The sequence below is a fragment of the Myotis yumanensis genome, unplaced genomic scaffold (assembly GCF_028538775.1).
Source record: "Myotis yumanensis isolate MYYU_CA2020_CCGP unplaced genomic scaffold, mMyoYum1.0.hap1 SCAF_11, whole genome shotgun sequence".
Taxonomy (NCBI): Eukaryota; Metazoa; Chordata; class Mammalia; order Chiroptera; family Vespertilionidae; genus Myotis; species Myotis yumanensis.
In genome coordinates, this window is record NW_027223762.1 from 59,741,615 (window position 1) to 59,761,269 (window position 19,655).

At 49.9% G+C, this 19,655-nt stretch overlaps 1 protein-coding gene and 1 long non-coding RNA gene across 2 annotated transcripts in view; both read left to right on the forward strand.

Annotated features, from left to right (window-relative positions):
- The window catches only part of LOC139020111 (U5 small nuclear ribonucleoprotein 200 kDa helicase), a 37,541-nt gene extending 18,427 nt beyond the window's left edge, over window positions 1-19,114 (forward strand). The window contains exons 14-45 of the mRNA XM_070429732.1: window positions 60-230; window positions 2,065-2,258; window positions 2,465-2,588; window positions 3,963-4,112; window positions 4,339-4,449; window positions 4,823-4,954; window positions 5,113-5,301; window positions 5,595-5,792; window positions 6,185-6,337; window positions 6,449-6,529; window positions 6,780-6,863; window positions 7,658-7,764; window positions 8,095-8,213; window positions 8,494-8,648; window positions 8,745-8,934; window positions 9,096-9,269; window positions 10,394-10,554; window positions 10,869-11,096; window positions 11,414-11,605; window positions 11,693-11,871; window positions 12,092-12,243; window positions 13,211-13,319; window positions 14,210-14,318; window positions 14,740-14,929; window positions 15,025-15,189; window positions 15,394-15,515; window positions 15,733-15,876; window positions 15,976-16,152; window positions 16,408-16,568; window positions 16,669-16,750; window positions 18,497-18,589; window positions 18,688-19,114. Of these exons, the coding sequence (XP_070285833.1) occupies window positions 60-230; window positions 2,065-2,258; window positions 2,465-2,588; window positions 3,963-4,112; window positions 4,339-4,449; window positions 4,823-4,954; window positions 5,113-5,301; window positions 5,595-5,792; window positions 6,185-6,337; window positions 6,449-6,529; window positions 6,780-6,863; window positions 7,658-7,764; window positions 8,095-8,213; window positions 8,494-8,648; window positions 8,745-8,934; window positions 9,096-9,269; window positions 10,394-10,554; window positions 10,869-11,096; window positions 11,414-11,605; window positions 11,693-11,871; window positions 12,092-12,243; window positions 13,211-13,319; window positions 14,210-14,318; window positions 14,740-14,929; window positions 15,025-15,189; window positions 15,394-15,515; window positions 15,733-15,876; window positions 15,976-16,152; window positions 16,408-16,568; window positions 16,669-16,750; window positions 18,497-18,589; window positions 18,688-18,831 (4,740 nt within the window). The 3' untranslated portion in view covers window positions 18,832-19,114. The remainder of the gene's footprint in view (window positions 1-59; window positions 231-2,064; window positions 2,259-2,464; window positions 2,589-3,962; window positions 4,113-4,338; window positions 4,450-4,822; window positions 4,955-5,112; window positions 5,302-5,594; window positions 5,793-6,184; window positions 6,338-6,448; window positions 6,530-6,779; window positions 6,864-7,657; window positions 7,765-8,094; window positions 8,214-8,493; window positions 8,649-8,744; window positions 8,935-9,095; window positions 9,270-10,393; window positions 10,555-10,868; window positions 11,097-11,413; window positions 11,606-11,692; window positions 11,872-12,091; window positions 12,244-13,210; window positions 13,320-14,209; window positions 14,319-14,739; window positions 14,930-15,024; window positions 15,190-15,393; window positions 15,516-15,732; window positions 15,877-15,975; window positions 16,153-16,407; window positions 16,569-16,668; window positions 16,751-18,496; window positions 18,590-18,687) is intronic.
- Window positions 1,124-2,064, forward strand: LOC139020115 (uncharacterized). Its single transcript, XR_011473192.1, has 2 exons — window positions 1,124-1,371; window positions 1,624-2,064. It is a non-coding gene; the product is annotated as an uncharacterized lncRNA (long non-coding RNA).
- Window positions 19,115-19,655: the final 541 nt, after the last annotated feature.

Here is a 19,655-nt window from a genome sequence, read left to right on the forward strand (position 1 = left end):
ACAGTTTGGTGCTAACGCCCCCGAAAGCATTCTTGCCTGACCTGCTTTTCCTCCACCAGCGCCTGGCCACATACGGCATTACTGTTGCAGAACTGACTGGCGACCACCAGCTGTGCAAGGAGGAGATCAGTGCCACTCAGATCATTGTCTGCACCCCTGAGAAGTGGGACATCATTACCCGCAAGGGTGGGGAGCGTACCTACACCCAGCTTGTGCGGCTCATCATTCTGGTAAGCAGGGGGCACTTGTTGGGGCGCAGAGACTAGTCTGGTTCAGGAACTTGTCTCCAGTCACTGGCCTTTGTAATGAGCCCTGTTGTCAGCATTGCTTTTACCATTAAATGACAGTCTGCACTTCAGTGAGAATTTCCCAGTAGGTGCACAGAGATTGCCATATTATTCTTTATATCTTTTTTATGTCTGAAATATTCTGAGAGAGATGTAAACAGGCAAACGAAAAACTAATTGTTTCCTCCCAGAACATCCAAGAACTTTATAAACAAATAGCCCATTCCCAGAGGGAATGAGTGAGGAGTCAGGATGTTATGTTCCATAGAAGCCGAAGCACCCGGGACCAATGCCGGAGTGTGAGTGTAGTTTATGTTGTCTGGGAAAGCAGAAAGGAGAGCTCATGTGATGTTCAGTGATCCAGGGGAGGGCTGGCAAGCTTTGGCTGCTGGTTTTTGTTGGAACACAGCCTTACCTATTGTTTAGCTACTGTTTATAGCTGCTTTTGTGCTGCCATGATTGAATTGAATATTTGTAATGGAGTGTGGCCCATAATCCTGAAGTATTGACTTTCTGGCCCTTTAAGGAAATGTTTGCCGACTCCTGCTTTGGAGCCTTGCTGTTCAGTGTTTTGTTTTTTTTTAGATATATATATTTTTTTTTTACAGAGAGGAAGGGAGAGGGATAGAGGGTTAGAAACATCGATGAGAGAGAAACATCGATCAGCTGCCTCCTGCACACCCCCTACTGGAGGTGTGCCCACAACCAAGGTACATGCCCTTGACCGGAATCGAACCTGGGACCTTTCAGTCCGCAGGCCGACGCTCTATCCACTGAGCCAAACCGGTCAGGGCAGCTGTTCAGTCTTAATAGAAATACAGTCCCACCCTAGCTGGTTTGGCTCAGTGGATAGAGCGTCGGACTGTGGACTGAAGAGTCCCGAGTTCGATTCCAGTCAAGGCCATGTGCCTGGGTTGCTGACTCAATCCCCAGTGGGGAGTGTTCAGGAGGCAGCCAGTCATTGATGTTTGTATCTCTCTTTCCCTCTCCCTTTCTCTCTGAAGTAAATTAAAAAAATTAAAAAAAAAGAAAAGAAAACTGTGCCTCATCCACAGTTACTGAAATGCAGTGTGATTTTAATAAGGTCCCCTGCTGGCCGAAACCGGTTTGGCTCAGTGGATAGAGCGTCGGCCTGCGGACTGAAGGGTCCCAGGTTCGATTCCGGTCAAGGGCATGTACCTGGGTTGCGGGCACATCCCCAGTAGGAGATGTGCGGGAGGCGGCTGATCGATGTTTCTCTCTCATCGATGTTTCTGACTCTCTATCTCTCTCCCTTCCTCTCTGTAAAAAATCAATAAAATATATAAAAAAAAAAAAAAAAAAAAAAAAAAATAAGGTCCCCTGCTGGTTTGTGTCCCGAAATTTAAGAAGCTCTGCCCTGTGATCCACCATTTGATGCACAATATCTTTTGTTCTTGGTGAGGGTGAAATCTCACCAGAGGTGAAGTCTTATTTGATATAAATGTGGTTTGATCAGAAGCTTCATTTGCAGTAAAGAAATACACCTTTGAGTGAAGTTATGAACCACTTTACCTGAAGTATCAGATTTCCTTGCGGTAAAGCATCGTTTCACTGAATGGTAGCAAAGTAGCTCGTGGGAGAGCATGTTATTTCTGGGGGTGTTTCATGGTGGATTTTGTCTCATCACTGGTTTATCCAGCTTGAGATCCCCTTATCTGTATTTGGCATACTAGGTGTGTGCCTACAAAACGAGACTGCTCTCAGGAAAGGGCTCCATTTCTCTAGTCCTAGAGGCGATTTCTCTCTTCTTTCTCAGGATGAGATCCACCTCCTCCATGATGACAGAGGTCCTGTCTTGGAAGCTTTGGTGGCCAGGGCCATCCGAAACATTGAGATGACCCAAGAGGAAGTCAGGCTCATTGGGCTGAGCGCCACCCTCCCCAACTACGAAGATGTGGCCACATTTCTGCGTGTTGATCCTGCCAAGGGCCTCTTCTACTTTGATAATAGGTATGAGAAGTTTAGCCAGGTGACCTTCCTGTTGTATGTTCCCTTTGCCAAGGAGCTCTGTTGGATTAGGTTTAGGAAGGGCCTTTGGATTTTGATGTGGTGTAACCTGAAAAAGAGGACTAGTGCTCCTGGGCAGTGAAGAGGACCGTTTATTTTCTCAATATTTTGTGCCCAAAGCCTCATTTGTCTAACTGTTGAACTTCTAGCTTCCGCCCAGTACCTCTGGAACAGACCTACGTAGGCATCACAGAGAAAAAGGCTATCAAGCGTTTCCAGATCATGAATGAAATAGTCTACGAGAAGATCATGGAACATGCAGGAAAAAATCAGGTCTGTGTGTGGTTTCTTACCATTTTTTGAATTCTGTTCTTTCAAATTCTTGATTTACTGATAATTAGACAAGGTTGACAAAGATAAAGAGAGAAGACAATACAAAAAACCAATATCAGAAATGAAATGGGATATTACACAAGCTGTTGTCATTGAAAGCAAATAAAGGAATACTCTGAACACTTTTTGCACATAAATTTGACAACCTGGAAGAAATGCTCAATTTTTTTCAAAACTACCAACTACTACTAGTACCTGTGCTCAGACTTTTCAGACAGTTTGGTGCCAAGATGATATAACTTAGGTGACACAGGTAATCTGACTCGTGCTATGAGCCATTAATGAAATTGAATTTGTAGTCTAAAATCTCCCAGAAAAGAAGTCCCCAGGTGCAGATAATCAATCTGTCTCTTTGCGTGACCCAGGGTCCTTCTGAAACAGATCTGGGCGGCTTATACTAAAAGTGTAACAGTAAAAATGAAGATGAAAGTTAGTAGTGGAGGGAGCATTTTACTAGAAAGTAGGATGTAATTTTTAAAAAATATATATTTTATTGAATTTTTACAGAGAAGAAGGGAGAGGAATAGAGAGTTAGAAACATCAATGAGAGAGAAGCATCAATCAGTTGCCCCCTGCACACCCCCCACTGGGGATGTGCCCGAAACCAGGGTACATGCCCTTGACTGGAATCGAACCCGGGACCCTTGAGTCCGCAGGCTGACGCTCTATCCACTGAGTCAAACCGGTTTGGCAGGATGTAATTTTTTAATTGCAAACTTACTTTAGGCATGTTAACGAAGACTAAAAACTAAGGAAAAGTAACAGGTTATGTATTTGTTTTTGTCTGATAAAAAGCACTGCATTTAGGCGAGGAGGTGAATTTAGTGAAGAGGCAAATCTTTTCTTGGCACTAAATACTTGGAGGACTATATTTCCTACAAAATGGTGCTTTCATCCTGACTGTTAAAGAAATTGAATTTATAACGTGTTTGTATAAAGGGTAGGGCCCGTCATGTCATGAATATTTTAGTTGTTACTTTGCAGACACATGCTTCAAGTGGCTTTGAATCTTACCAGGTGCCTGCACACAAATTCTTACTTGAGATTCCTGAGTGTGCATTCTCGCTGTATGTAAACTTGCTGTTAACGATGTTGCTGGCAGTTAGTTTGGTTTCCCAGCGCAGGACTCTCACTGGACTGGGTGGTTCATTCTCTTAGGGTCTTATAGCCATGATGAGGCTTCTGAGCCAGTACATTCCTGCCGTGGCTCCTCCTCAGGCCCGTGGCTTCGCTTGTGCTGCTGCAGCCTCTGCATCTTGCTGCTGGTGCTGTGTGAGCTGTGTTTTGACTGTGACAAACCTGGTTTCTGCTTAGGTGCTGGTGTTTGTCCACTCCCGGAAGGAGACTGGGAAGACGGCCAGGGCCATTCGGGACATGTGCCTGGAGAAGGACACTCTGGGTCTGTTTCTGAGAGAGGGCTCCGCCTCCACAGAAGTTCTTCGGACGGAGGCAGAACAGTGCAAGGTGAGGAGAGACAGGCCAGTTCCTCCTCCCTCCCTGGAACTGGCTCCATCGAGGTGTCCAGACAGTCCCTCTGGGCTGCACCTGGGTGCTTCTGTGTTGAGTTGCTTGTCTGCATGTGGTTGTGTGGTATAGATTAGGCAAGGGGATCGCGGGAGGAGATTTATTCCTCCTTGGGAGAGCCCCCCAGCGAGGCTCATCTCACCGCCTGTTTTCCTCTGTTCCTCAGAACCTGGAGCTGAAGGATCTGCTGCCCTATGGCTTTGCTATTCATCATGCGGGCATGACCAGAGTGGACAGGACACTCGTAGAGGACCTTTTTGCTGATAAACACATTCAGGTGAGGGTGGCTGAAGCACAGGCTTCAGAGACCCAAAATGTCAAAGTTTGTGCCATACACTTGCACCTGTTTTTCGTTGTTTCTGGCAGGGCCTTCCTTGTTCACTCCCTCTCTTGGAGCCTGAGTATTTAATTGTCTGGTAACCCTAAGTTGATTACTGTAGGTCTGTACTTCTGCCTCTTAGGTTTTTCTAGAAACTTGAGAGGTTGGGTATTGACTAGATGAGGTGCCAAGGACTCCTTCCTCTTTATTCCAGCCACACACTGACAAGGATGGGACCCACCTCAGTCCTGCTAGAAGCTCTGGGGCTGGTTGCCTAGAGAAGTTGGCGATATTGACCTCTGTTTTCCTTATTACCTTGCTTTATCTACAGGTTTTAGTTTCCACAGCAACTCTGGCTTGGGGTGTGAATCTCCCCGCACATACAGTCATCATTAAAGGTACCCAGGTGTATAGTCCAGAGAAGGGGCGCTGGACAGAGCTGGGAGCACTGGACATTCTGCAGGTACAGGTCCTTTGTGTGTATTCTGGGTTGGGAAGAGTACCTTGTAAGTAAAATGCAAGTATGCTGAAAATATGGCAGATGGGAGGTGAGGAGAAGCCTGGAATCCCTTCCAGCATCCCTGTGGCCACAGCCCTCTTGGTTTGCTGTCTCTGCCCTAGATGCTGGGACGAGCCGGAAGACCGCAGTATGACACCAAGGGCGAAGGCATCCTCATCACATCACATGGGGAGCTTCAGTACTACCTGTCCCTCCTCAACCAGCAGCTTCCTATTGAGAGCCAGATGGTATCAAAGCTGCCTGACATGCTCAACGCGGAAATCGTGCTGGGAAATGTCCAGAATGCAAAGGTAGGGAGGGCGCTGCTCTTGGCGCCTCTTGCCTTTTCCAGAGAGGCCAGGGCACCAGGAGTGGATGGTCTCTGTGGTGCTGCGGACTGACATTTCCACTTGTTTTAAGATATTAGAAAAAAAAAAAGATATTAGAAAGGACCCTCTTTTTCATGATGAAATATTATAAACCCTCAGAAGACATGTAATAAGATAAACATTCTTGTAGTTGGGAGTCAGTTTCTAACAATCCATGGGAGCTTTTCATCTGGACACCAGTCCTCCATGCTGAGACCCACGGCTGTCTCTCATAGGATGCAGTGAACTGGCTGGGCTATGCCTACCTGTATATCCGAATGCTCCGGTCCCCAACCCTCTACGGCATCTCTCATGACGACCTCAAGGGAGACCCCCTGCTGGACCAGCGCCGGCTGGACCTGGTGCATACTGCTGCCTTGATGCTGGATAAGAACAACCTGGTCAAGTATGATAAGAAGACAGGCAACTTCCAGGTGAGGGCTGAGGGGTGGAAGTGGAGGCTTGGCAAAGTCATTGTACCAGGAGACCTGTTCAGGCCACTCTTAATTTGAGCACTGGCTCATGCTCATTGCTTGGAACAGTAGAAAGCAGGTTGCAGTATGCACTGTGCTGATTGAGCCTAGGAACTCCTAAAATGGTACAGTCAAGCCTGTCAGCGCCTCTTTTCTGTAACTTGAGTGGAGGTGGCTAATTTATCTGTCTTTTCTCTGTGGGTATCAGTTCATTATAGGGCAGATTATTGTGCCATCTTTCTTCATGTGCTTGGGCCAGGGACTTGTATTGTGATGTGTTCACCCAGTGGGCACCTGTTGTTTGCAATGAGAGGTCGAAGCTCAGCATTGGATTGTGTCTTCCTCCTTCATAGGTGACAGAACTGGGCCGTATAGCCAGCCACTACTACATCACCAACGACACAGTGCAGACCTACAACCAGCTGCTGAAGCCCACTCTGAGCGAGATTGAGCTCTTCCGAGTCTTCTCGTTGTCCTCAGAGTTCAAGAACATCACTGTGAGAGAGGTGCGGCTACGGCACGTTGGGACGGGTACCTGGTACTCATCTCCAGATCACTGTGTGGGTTCTCTCCTCTGCCACCTGGCTTTCCCTTGACCTGCTTCCTTCCCGTGGCAGGAGGAGAAGCTGGAACTGCAGAAGCTGCTGGAGAGGGTGCCAATTCCCGTAAAGGAGAGCATTGAGGAACCCAGCGCGAAGGTAAGCCCAGCACCTCTCTTAGGTGAGGGTTTCAGAATTTCCTGAAAGATGGGGGTTGTGCTTGGCTAGCCTGCTTGGTTCTCCCAGCAGACTTCTCACGCGCGCTCTTTTCATATGGAGCAAGTTACTTAATGTCTAAACCAAGAGCTGTAGAAGATCTTACCTGGCATTGATGCCTAGAGCAGAATGTGATCTGTTTCCTTGGACTATCCAATAATTGGCTGCCTTCTGGCTAACCTTGCTTTTTCAGATCAACGTGCTTCTCCAAGCCTTCATCTCACAGCTGAAACTGGAGGGCTTTGCACTGATGGCTGACATGGTGTATGTCACACAGGTGAGGGCGGACTTGTACCGCTGGGAGAGGGGGCTGAACAGTTCGCTCCCATGTGCTGTGTGCATTTTGGAGAACGTGGGCTAAACACATGAGGGAGGGAGTGCTGGGGTTGCCCTGGCAGGCTCATTGGTTCACGCGTGTGTGATACAGCTGCTCTGTCTCTCTGCTCTTGGGCGTGCAGGAAGGTAAGGCCTCGAGAGAGAGTGGTGAGGCCTCCATAGAGAGCCACACACAGCAGCGGCTTCCCTAGAGAGGACTTCCCTCTGTGGCCACTGCCCAGAATTGATGAAAAGCTTTATTAACTACTCTTTGTTAAACTTTACTTCTGAGAGCAAGTCACTAGCATCTTATTCTTGCTGGAGCCCTAAATGCTAAATGGGCTCAAAGCTTTAAAATCACATTGAGCTTTAGGTTAAAATGTATGGTGAGCTCACGCTGCCTTTTCTAATTAGTCTGTGTTTAGCAAGCACCTACTGTATAGAGGGGGAAAGAGTAGTTGCAGAGGGACTTTGTTGGTTTTGGATTTTTTATTGATTTTTAGAAAGGGAAGAGAAAAACATAGTAGAATGAAACATCAATAGGCTGTCTCTTGTACTACTCCTACTGGGGATAGAGCCATGTGCCGTGAACGGGAATTGAACCAATAACCTTCAGTACACCAGATGATACCCAGCCAATGGGCCACACCAGTCAGGGTGAGGGACTTTGTTTTTGAGTTGGTGGGGCTGATTGCATCAGAGTGAGGCAGTTAAGCTGCAGAGTAGGGACAGAGGGAATGCTTCATCTTTCTCCAGTCGGCGGGCCGGTTGATGCGGGCCATCTTTGAAATTGTCCTGAACCGAGGTTGGGCACAACTTACAGACAAGACCCTGAATCTCTGCAAGATGATCGATAAACGCATGTAAGGACTCGGGGTGCTCACAGCTGGTCCCATGTTGGGCTCCCCGGGCTGAGAGTGGTGGGAGTTCACATGACCTCTGGTCCTGAAGCACGAAATGGGACATGCCCCTGGGGAAGTTGAGAAGAGAAAAGACTTTGAGGGGTGGAGCCGGGGAGTGGGCACAGGGTGGTGGTGAGGGTTGGCTCTCAGGTCCCACAACTGGCACAGTTTCTAATGTGTTTAACAGCTGTGTCTTGTGTGGTCACAGCTCACCTATCGGGAGCCACGATGAGGGCAGTTTGTTACAGGCCGTGCACAAGGGGTTAAATAGTTTGTTTTCTTCCTGGATAGGTGGCAGTCCATGTGTCCGCTGCGTCAGTTCCGCAAACTCCCTGAGGAAGTAGTGAAGAAGATTGAGAAGAAAAACTTCCCCTTTGAGCGTCTGTATGACCTGAATCATAATGAGATAGGTGTGTGGGAAACTGTCACCTGCCTGGTTTACAGCCCAGATGTCTTTGTCTTTCTAAGCTTTCATACTTTGCAGGTCCTAGGCCTTGTGCCTAATGTCCCGGTCACCTCTCGTGGCCCATTCAAGCACTGGGCCCGCCCCTGGTCTTGGCCTTTGACTCCTTTGGGCTCCACTGAGAGTGAAGGGAACAGCCTGCCACACTGGAGTAGAATCTGCTCCTTCCTGGTGGCCCGTGTTTGGTGGGCTGGGCTGTAGCCCCTGTGCCCTCTGTGTCCTCACAGGGGAGCTCATTCGCATGCCGAAGATGGGCAAGACCATCCACAAATATGTTCACCTGTTCCCCAAGTTGGAGCTGTCGGTGCACCTGCAACCCATCACGCGCTCCACCCTGAAGGTGGAGCTGACCATCACGCCAGACTTCCAGTGGGATGAAAAGGTAAGCTCTCGCTTGGTGGAGGGACTGGCTTCAGCGTGATTTGAGGAGAGCTGTCTTGGAGGTGCTGCTCACGCTCCTGCTTGTGCATGCTTTCAGGTCCATGGTTCGTCCGAGGCATTCTGGATTCTGGTGGAGGATGTGGACAGTGAGGTGATACTGCACCATGAGTATTTTCTACTCAAGGCCAAGTATGCCCAGGATGAGCACCTCATTACGTTCTTTGTGCCTGTCTTTGAACCACTGCCCCCTCAGTACTTCATCCGCGTGGTGTCTGACCGCTGGCTCTGTGAGTGTCTCCTCTGCACAGCCCCCTAGGGACAGGCCCTTCCCGGCGGTTTTAGGAATGAGCTGGTTGGGGGAGAGCACATGCTGCCTGGGGTTCCAGGGTGCCCGGAGGGGATCTGGAGCCGTTAGGTGAAGAGGACTGCCTGCTTTTTCTCCTGGCAGCTTGTGAGACTCAGCTTCCGGTCTCCTTCCGACACCTGATCCTGCCAGAGAAATACCCACCTCCCACTGAACTTCTGGACCTACAGCCCTTGCCCGTGTCTGCCTTAAGAAACAGCGCCTTCGAGAGCCTTTACCAAGATAAATTTCCTTTCTTCAACCCCATCCAGACCCAAGGTAGGTGTGTTGGTTCCCCTGGAGGCCTGGCAAGGCCACCGAGAAAGATGTTACCTGGGCCAGAAGGGCAGTGTGCTCAGGTCTTGGCTGGCATGGCAGCCCATCAGCGCCGGCTGATGGAGCACACCCGTCGCCCCTCGCCCCTCTAAATCCTTGATGGTTAGATTTGCTTTGCTTCTTTGCGTGTCTCACTGAGGAGGGTTGGTGGGGCAGGGTCTCATCAGTCATGGTGCATTGTCATTTCTCAAGCTCAGGGGACTGCCTGCCCTGACACTCAAGTATTGGCCGTTGTCCAGTGTTGACTGAGGCCTCCCTCTTAACATTTTGTACACCAGGCGTCTACAGAACACACGTGTGTTCTGAGGGCATCATGGACATTTTTATTCCTTCCACTAACACTATGGGGGATTTGCTATGTGAGATATTACTGTCAGTGTCCTATTTGACAGATCGGGAAACTGAGGCAGAGAGATGCCCAGTTGAATGAGCTAATAAACAGGACTTGGATGTTCACCCAGTCTCAATGCTGGGGTTTGGCTGTTTCCTTCTTTCCACATTAGGCTGTTTTTAGGAAACGTGAGAGCATCAGAGGTAGAGAAAGGTAGCCAGGGCCCTTTTGCTCTGTGTCTGGGCTATAAGGCAGAAGAGACTCGGCCTGCTTTGCTTCTGCTTTTGTCCTACAAGTCTCCCTGGGACCAGAACTCTTTTTACTTATTAAATTTTTACTGATTTCAGAGAGGAAGGGAGAGGGAAAGGGAGAGAGAGATAGAAACATCAATAATGAGAGAGAATCATGGATCAGCTGCCTCCTGCATGCACCACACACGGATGGAGCCTGCTACCCGGGCATGTGTCCTGACCGGGAATCGAATGGAGACTTCCTGATTCATAGGTCGATGCTCAACCACTGAGCCACACTGGCTGGGCATGGGACTGGGACTCTTGATCTTGACAACCCCCCCCCCCCCTTCCTTCTGTGTGGGAGGGAGACCCATGAGGGGACTGACAGGCAGCCCGACTGGGGAGGGGCTGCATCCCGTCGCCCCTCAGTGCTCCTGCTGACTCTATGATGAGCGCTCTGCATCTCCTCCTGGGTTTCACGGTGCTGCTCTGTTGGTTTGCAGTGTTTAACACAGTGTACAACAGTGATGACAACGTGTTTGTGGGAGCACCCACTGGCAGTGGGAAGACCATCTGTGCGGAGTTCGCCATCCTGCGCATGCTGTTGCAGAGCTCGGAGGGGCGCTGTGTCTACATCACCCCCATGGAGGCGCTGGCAGAGCAGGTAAGCAATGGACCGCCACCTCCGTGCTTTCCCAAAGGCTGTCTCCATCTGTGAGTCCAGGTCAAGCTTCTTTTAAGGCTCTAAATCTGTAGGGTTATTTGGGGCAGGACCATTTGCTTTTTGTTGGTCATTCCTTCAATCTGTGAACTGAAGAGCAGCGTCCCATTGCTTAAAAGTTGGTGTGGCTTGTAAAGTAGCTCAGGAGCTACAGAGCAACACGTCTCTCCCTTTGGCTCCTCAGTTTTTTCTCATAATAAAGGGACTTTTGCCCGGCCGGGCCTCACACTTTCTGGCCCCCTCTTCCTGCCTGCCAGGTGTACATGGACTGGTACGAGAAGTTCCAGGACCGGCTCAGCAAGAAGGTGGTGCTTCTGACGGGCGAGACCAGCACAGACCTCAAGCTTCTGGGCAAAGGCAACATCATCATCAGTACCCCTGAGAAGTGGGACATCCTCTCTCGGCGCTGGAAGCAGCGCAAGAACGTCCAGAACATCAACCTCTTCGTGGTGGACGAGGTCCACCTCATCGGGGGCGAGAATGGGGTATGGCCTGACCTTGGAGCACAGAAGGGGCTGCCACTGGCCAAATGGCCTTGGCATTGGGTCTCATGTTTGAATCTGGGGTCAGGGACTAGGACTTTTCCCAGAAGGACTCTTCTTGTCACCTTATTTCAAAGGAATGGTGTGAACTTACTGTGGCAATCTTACTGGAGATTAGCTGATTGGAAGAGGTGGGAGCCCTAATCAGAGGAGGAACTAGGACATCATTTTGAGGGCATTGGGCTGTGCATGAAGGGTAACTCAGGGCCGAGGGTGGCACCTGGGCCTGTGGCGACTCCTCCCTCTGTCCTCTCTCCCAGCCTGTTTTGGAAGTGATCTGCTCCCGGATGCGCTATATCTCCTCCCAGATTGAGCGGCCCATTCGCATTGTGGCACTTAGCTCCTCGCTCTCAAATGCTAAGGATGTGGCCCACTGGCTGGGATGCAGTGCCACGTCCACTTTCAACTTCCACCCGAATGTGCGCCCTGTGCCCTTGGAGCTCCACATCCAGGTAGGACCCTCTCTTCCTGTTCCTCGTGGCCTCCTGTGCAGAGTACCAGGTCTTGTAACCTCTGTCTCTCTTTTCCTTGGTCGCTAGGGCTTTAACATCAGCCACACACAGACTCGCCTGCTGTCCATGGCCAAGCCCGTGTACCATGCAATCACCAAGCACTCGCCCAAGAAGCCTGTCATCGTTTTTGTGCCGTCCCGTAAGCAGACCCGCCTCACTGCAATCGACATCCTCAGCACGTGTGCAGCAGACATCCAGCGGCAGAGGTGGGCAGGGCTGGGCTCTGTCCACTTCCTCTTGTCTGGCCTGGCTTCTGTGGGTGGGGCCAAGGGAAGTTGGGTCATGGGAGGTTGACCCACCGTGAAGGGTGGTTTGTTTATGAGGGTGGGATTAGCCCCCCTCTGGCTAGGGGCCGGGTGACTGCACAGTGGAGGGTGTTTGTGGGGCTGGAACCTCTCGAACTGAGCCAGTGTTGATGCCGCCCAGGTTCTTGCACTGCACCGAGAAGGACCTGATCCCGTACCTGGAGAAGCTGAGCAACAACACGCTCAGGGAGACGCTGTTGAATGGTGTGGGTTACCTACACGAGGGGCTCAGCCCCATGGAGCGGCGCCTGGTGGAGCAGCTCTTCAGCTCAGGTGAGGAGCCTGGTGGCTCAGAGTGAGATTATTGTTGCCAGGATGTGTAGGTGGTCTGCTTTCTTTTCTTTTTTTTTTTTTAAATCATTTCAGAGAGAAAGGAGGAGGAGGAGAGAGAAGCATCAATGATGAGAGAGAATCATTGATCGGCTGCCTCCTGCATGTTCTCCTCCACCTGCCACTGGGGATCAAGCCTACAACCCGGGCATGTGCCCTGACCGGGAATCGAACTGTGACCTCCTGTTTCATAGGTCGATGGTCAACCACTGAGCCAATCAGGCCACGCTGGGCTGCTTTCAACTCCAGGGTGTGGGTGCTAGTTCCCTGCAGCACACTAGTCATTTTCAAAGTACTACACTGTGTATTGAACCTGATATCACATTCAGTTCCCCCAATAATCTTGTCGTATCGGTGGGACAGATGCTATTCCTACTTACTAGAGAGACAACAAGGAAACACAAGGCTATATCATTTCAGAACCTGGTTTTCTAGACCTGGTTTTCCATGGACATCAGACTTACCAATGTCGTTAGACCTCAGAGATAGGTAAATGGTATTACCATTTTGGCAGTGGTGGAGCTTCAGGGGAGATGGTCCTGCCAGAATCGCTTCTTATCAGATTGAAGCCTTGAGTCTGTCTGGTTTGGGGCACACTCAAGACAGCTCAGTTTTGCTGCCATAGCTGAGCCAGCCCATGGTTGAATTGGCACTTACCAGTGAGCAGGGCCAGTCAGGCAGGCGTCTAAGCCTAGCTTCCCTTGTGCTGGGAATCTTGTTTCAGGGTTCTACCTCGCCTCTAGGATAGTCCCCCAAGCAGGTCAGGAGCCACCTCCTGTAGTACTGCATGTGCCTTCTTAGGCATATCAGACCTTGTTCCCAGCAAGCTTTGCTCTCGTTTCTGAAACCAGGTAAACCCCTGCCTCAGCCAGGGAGCCCTGCACTCAGTCTTCTCCTCCCCTCTGTGCAGGCGCCATCCAGGTGGTGGTCGCTTCTCGGAGTCTCTGCTGGGGCATGAGCGTGGCCGCCCACCTGGTGATCATCATGGACACCCAGTACTACAATGGCAAGATTCACGCGTGAGTCCCACTGCGCTCGGCGCTAGGGGAGCCTTTCGCAAAATAGACAGGACACCTGCAAATCCAGGAACTAACTGTATGGAGGAAAGGTGTTGGGGCTGTCGACAGCCAGCTGAGTTCCAGTTTAGCCCAGTTTTGGGGAAAGTTTTCAGTCTCAGAACGTAGGCTCACATTGGCTCTTACAGCCATCCTCCCAGGTTGCAGTAAGAGGAGAACCAGGGACCATGATACAACACAGCTTTATAGCATCTATTTGAAACATGACTGTAGTCATTAGTGTATTAAACAGTTTGTTATATCTTTCTTAAAAAAGAAAAAGAGGAGAACCAGAGAGTTTGAGCCAGAAGGAACCTTAGGGATTATGTAGTTAAACCTGTTGTTCTTTAGGTTGGGAAAGTGACTTGGTCCAGGTCACATACTCTTGGGGTGACAAGAAGTAGAAGATTTGCTTTTTCTCAGGAAAAGCTCAAATAATTTAACTTGATAATAATCTTTCCTGAAATGCAGATTGCTTTTGAAATGAGTTTTACTTTTAATGTCTGAACCTATTTGTAGGCTTGGACTTAAGTCAGGTGACTTGATAACTTAAGAAATACACAGCTGTTAAGTTTGGGCAGCTTGACTTACATATGTGATCTTTTTATTAGGAAGTTACTTTGCTTTTGCCATTAGATGGGTTTGTAGCTTTGAATCAAGGATCCTGAAAAAAAAAGTCACAACTCAAAAACTGCAAGTGAAACTGGTGCCTCAGCACAGAAAGCCATAGACCCAGTGTTTGCTGTGATGTGCCCAGGTCTCCCCATGTTTGCATTTAATTCTGACGCCGGGGAGGGACAGCCTCCTGTGAGGTCCCTGTGTTGATGCACTCTGCCTCTGTCCCCTCTCACCAGGTACGTGGACTACCCCATCTATGACGTGCTTCAGATGGTGGGGCATGCCAACCGACCTCTGCAGGATGACGAGGGGCGCTGTGTCATCATGTGCCAGGGCTCCAAAAAGGTCAGTCCTGGCCTCTGAACACAGGCTTTCCTCTTCTCATGGAGGTTTTAGTTACTCCGTTCTTTCTGTCAGCTGCTTCTCTTATTGCCCACGTTGCTTTGTTATAAGCCTTTCAACCCCAAGGAATTTTGTAGCCTTTTGTTTTTGGAGCTCTTGTGTCCCTGGTCTTCGTCTGGCTGGTTCCATCTTCCTCTTCCTCCTGTGCTGCTCAGCTTGCACAACTCTGTGTATCCCTGTCTCGTTGTGAGAATAACCGCTGATGCCAGTGGGAACAGGCAAACATTCCTGTGCAGACTTAGCTCACTTGTTTGCAGCTGCTTTCCTCTATTTTGTTGTTGGCTGTGTCTGTCACACAAGGTCCATCTCTTCTTTGTGACCAGGGTGTCATTGACTAGTATTATCTCCCCTCCCCAATCCACAGGATTTCTTCAAGAAGTTCTTATACGAGCCCTTGCCAGTGGAGTCTCACCTGGACCACTGCATGCATGACCACTTCAACGCTGAGATTGTCACCAAGACCATTGAGAACAAGCAGGACGCCGTGGACTACCTCACCTGGACCTTTCTGTACCGCCGCATGACGCAGAACCCCAACTACTACAACCTGCAGGGTCAGCACACCTTGGAGCACACTGTCCTTCTGTGGTTTTCTCAGCCCTCGCTGGCCGTCTCCCTGCAACTCCTCACCAACCACTCTCCTTCACAGGCATCTCCCACCGCCACCTGTCTGACCACTTGTCAGAGTTGGTGGAGCAGACCCTGAGTGACCTGGAGCAGTCCAAGTGCATCAGCATAGAGGACGAGATGGATGTGGCACCTTTGAACCTGGGCATGATCGCCGCCTACTATTACATCAACTACACAACCATAGGTGAGGGCCAGCAAAGGCTGCTGTCTGTCTGTGGGGAGCCCGCTCCGAAGGGGTGCAGCTACCCGGGAGGAGATGGCAGGCTTCTAGTGCCTGAGTCTGTTAGAGGGACATACTGCAGGCCAGGGCAGACGTGCCCAGGCAGTGAACTCTCTTCCCTGCTCCTTTCTGCTGCTTCTGACTCCTCCCAAATCTTGTGTCTGTCAGAGCTCTTCAGCATGTCCCTGAATGCCAAGACCAAGGTGCGGGGGCTCATCGAGATCATCTCCAATGCGGCCGAGTATGAGAACATCCCCATCCGGCACCATGAGGACAACCTCCTGCGGCAGGTGAGGGCACCTTGGCGTCAGGAGAAGGGCCCATGTGCCCAGAGCACACAGATCTGTCAACACAAGAAAATCCCACCACACCCCCGTCACCCACCTCCACTGCCACCCTCTGAGTTTGAGGGGTTGTGAGCCTGGGATGGATGGTGCCTTGGGCCTGAGAGCTGGTCTCAGGCTGGGTCGCTTGTTCATCACCGGCTGTTTTTCTTGTGCTTTCCAGTTGGCTCAGAAGGTCCCGCACAAGCTGAACAACCCTAAGTTTAATGACCCGCATGTCAAGACCAACCTGCTCCTGCAGGCTCACCTGTCCCGCATGCAGCTGAGTGCTGAGCTGCAGTCGGATACCGAGGAGATCCTTAGCAAGGTAGAGTCAGTGCCGTGTGGGCGTGGTCGGGAGAGCCCGTAGGGGCCTGTGAAGTAGCAGTTTCAACCCTACCTGCTCTCGTGCTCCTCCCCCACGCAGGCGATCCGGCTCATCCAGGCCTGTGTGGATGTCCTCTCCAGCAATGGGTGGCTCAGTCCTGCTCTGGCAGCCATGGAACTGGCCCAGATGGTCACCCAAGCCATGTGGTCCAAGGACTCATACCTGAAGCAGCTGCCGCACTTCACCTCAGAGCACATCAAACGCTGCACAGACAAGGTGAGGCTGAGAGCTGAGTGTCCTGGACTTGGGGTGAGGTGGGGAGTCACAGGAGGGGAGACTTCTGGTTCTGTCTGGTTTCTCTGAAGGTGCTATACACTGAGATGCTAGAGAGCCTGACGCATGCGGCTGTGCTCTGTGTGAAGCCGTGTCTGTAGGTGTCTGATAGGGTAGGGTGGGAATTAGCAGCCACTTGGAGCCGTTTCATTTGTTAGTAAGTGTTCTCTCTTCCTGACCTCTGGATGCCCACTGCAGGGAGTGGAGAGTGTTTTCGACATCATGGAGATGGAGGATGAAGAGCGAAACGCGCTGCTTCAGCTGTCTGACGGCCAGATGGCAGACGTGGCCCGTTTCTGCAACCGCTACCCTAATATTGAGCTCTCTTACGAGGTGGTGGATAAGGATGGCATCCGCAGGTGAGTCAGAAGGCCAGGTGCCCTGCCCTGGGGTTCCTGCTGATGTGCTGTGATTCCACTGTCCTGGTGCTGATGTGCTACCCTGCTTTCTCCCCACCAGTGGCGGGCCCGTTGTGGTGCTGGTACAGCTGGAGCGAGAGGAGGAAGTCACAGGTCCCGTGATTGCACCTCTCTTCCCACAGGTATGTCCTGGTAGCTGGCTTTTCCAGATGTCTACTGGAGGCCGTTTGTCCACTGGTAGAGTTAGAGTACAAGGGTGCACTGTCACTGGGGAGAGACGTTTAGAGTAATAATGAAGTCAGGAAGCATATACTGAGAATTAATGGGGACATTGCTTTTTTTTTTTTTTTTTTAAGGGAGGGGGAGAGAGAGAGAGAAACATCGATGTGTGAGGGACATATTGATTGGTTGTCTCCTGCACACGCCCCAACCATGATATGTGCCCTTAACTGGAATGGAACCTGGGACCCTTCAGTCCGCAGGCCGATGCTCTATCCACTGAGCCAAATCGCTAGGGCCGTTGATGTTTTTTTGCCTTAAGACAGTTTAGATGACTGGTCATTGTTAAAAATACCAGTTGAACAGTCTTGCCAATCTGTGATTGTTGAAACATATTTGTCTTTAACCTTAAATTAAATGGTTCCAAGATGTGTGTTTGTTTTTGTTTTTGTTTTAATTGATTTCAGAGAGGAAGGGAGAGGGAGAAAGAGATAGAAACATCAATGATGAGAAAGAATCAGTGATTGGCTGCCTCCCACAAGCCCCCTACTAGGAGGGATCTAGCCCACAACCTGGGCATGTGCCCTTGACCAGAATTGAACCCAGGACCCTAGTCTGCAGGCGACACCACTGAACCAAACCAGCTAGGGCTACGATGTGTTTTGTGTTTTTTTAAAATATATTTTATTGATTTTTTACAAAGAGGAAGGGAAAGGGGCAGAGAGTTAGTAACATCGATGAGAGAGAAACATCGATCAGCTGCCTCCTGCACACCCCCTACTGGGGATGTGCCCGCAACCAAGGCACATGCCCTTGACCGGAATCGAACCTGGGACCTTTCAGTCCGCAGGCCGACGCTCTAATCCACTGAGCCAAACCGGTCAGGGCAGAATATGCTTTTAAAGATTAAAAGCAGAAACCAGATATACTAAGTTTAATTTTACAAACTGGTTTAATACGCTCTGAGGAATGATGCTGGGATCTGGAATTCTTGCGCTTTCTCACAGTGGAGTGGCAGCAGGTGTCTTGATAGATGCTCTCTGGGGCAGGCTCCTCTCCCCATTTATGTGTCAGTCAGTCTGGCACATGTGCCTTAAAGGGGTGTCTGAAGGGCTCAAAGCTGCCAGGCCAGAGAGTCTCGATCTCTGACACTGGAATCTTGGATGCAGGGGCAAGTACTAAATGGAGAAGGGCCAGAACCAAAAAAATGAGTCCATTTGCTACTTAGATTTTGAAACTGTTACAAGGTATCTCAAGTGAACTCAGGTTTTTTTTGTGTGTGTGTGTGTGTGTTTTAAATATATTTATTGATTTCAGAGAAGAAGGGAGAAGGAGAGAGAGATAGAAACATCAATGATGAGAGAGAATCATTGATTGCCTGCCTCCTGCACACCCCCACTAGGGAAGGAGCCCACAACCCAGGCATGTGCCCTTGGCTGGAATCGAACCTGGGACCTTTCAGTCCGAAGGCTGACGCTCTATCCACTGAGCCAAGCCGGCTAGGGCAAATGAACTGTTTTATCAAATTATATTTCATGAGGAAATTTTAGAAAGTTTTCTATCTGGTTTTTGTTTTCCTACTTTTGTAACCATTCTCATGGTCTCATGGCTGTCAAGTTTCATTTTATTTTTTAAAGTCTTTATTGTTGAAAGTATTGCATAGCTGTCAACTTTTATGTGCTGAAATTCTTGGCTTTTGGTCACTGCAGAAACGTGAAGAGGGCTGGTGGGTGGTGATTGGAGATGCCAAGTCCAATAGCCTCATCTCCATCAAGAGGCTGACTCTGCAGCAGAAGGCCAAGGTGAGTGTCCACTGGCCCAGCACTTGTTCTGAGACAGACAGGCAGGCGGGAGCACTCCCTGTGTCCCGCCCACCCTGATTACTGCCTGCTCTCTCTAGGTGAAGCTTGACTTCGTGGCCCCGGCCACTGGTGCCCACAACTACACTCTGTACTTCATGAGTGACGCTTACATGGGATGTGACCAGGAATACAAATTCAGTGTGGATGTGAAAGAAGCCGAGACAGACAGCGACTCGGATTGAGTGCAGAGGCCTTTGCCTTTGCATAGAGTTGAAACTTGTACAGTTGATCGGGATCACAGCTATGGAGACCAGGTCTGTTGGCTGGGAGAACTGGCAGTCAACGCAGGTGCCGTCCCAGCCCATCTCTAGTTTTCTGCTTGCTACCTTGCCATCCACACTTTGGATCCAGTGTCTGCAGGTGTCGTGTAGCTGTTAAGCATAATCTGTACAGTATTTTTATGCATGTTCTTGGTAGTTCTTTGATTACACAATCAGACATTCTAATAAAACAAGTTGAAGAAACCATTTGTTGTTCCAGTGATTCCAAATTAAATTTCCTTTTGTTAACCTAAGGCCCCATGGCCAAAAATATTTATTTTTTTAACCACTGAACTCGCTTAGAAGGAATACTTCTGGAGGACAAGGCTGTTTGTTGGGCTGTCACAGGCAGCCATTTCAGCCAGTGTGGAGGAGGAGGGGTTAGGTAACTTCTCTTTTTTTTTTTTTTTTTTTTTTTTTTTTTTTTTTTTTTTAAAATATATTTTATTGATTTTTTACAGAGAGGAAGAGAGAGAGACAGAGAGTCAGAAACATCGATGAGAGAGAATCATCGACCAGCCGCCTCCTGCACATCTCCCACTGGAGATGTGCCCGCAACCCAGGCACATGCCCTTGACCGGAATCGAACCTGGGACCCTTCAGTCCGCAGGCCGACGCTCTATCCACTGAGCCAAACCGGTTCCGGCGGTAACTTCTCTTTAGTCAGTATACCTGCCCCCATCTCTTGCTACCCGGATATCACCACCACTGCAGAAACTAACACAGCTGCAGGGGCAGATCCAAGG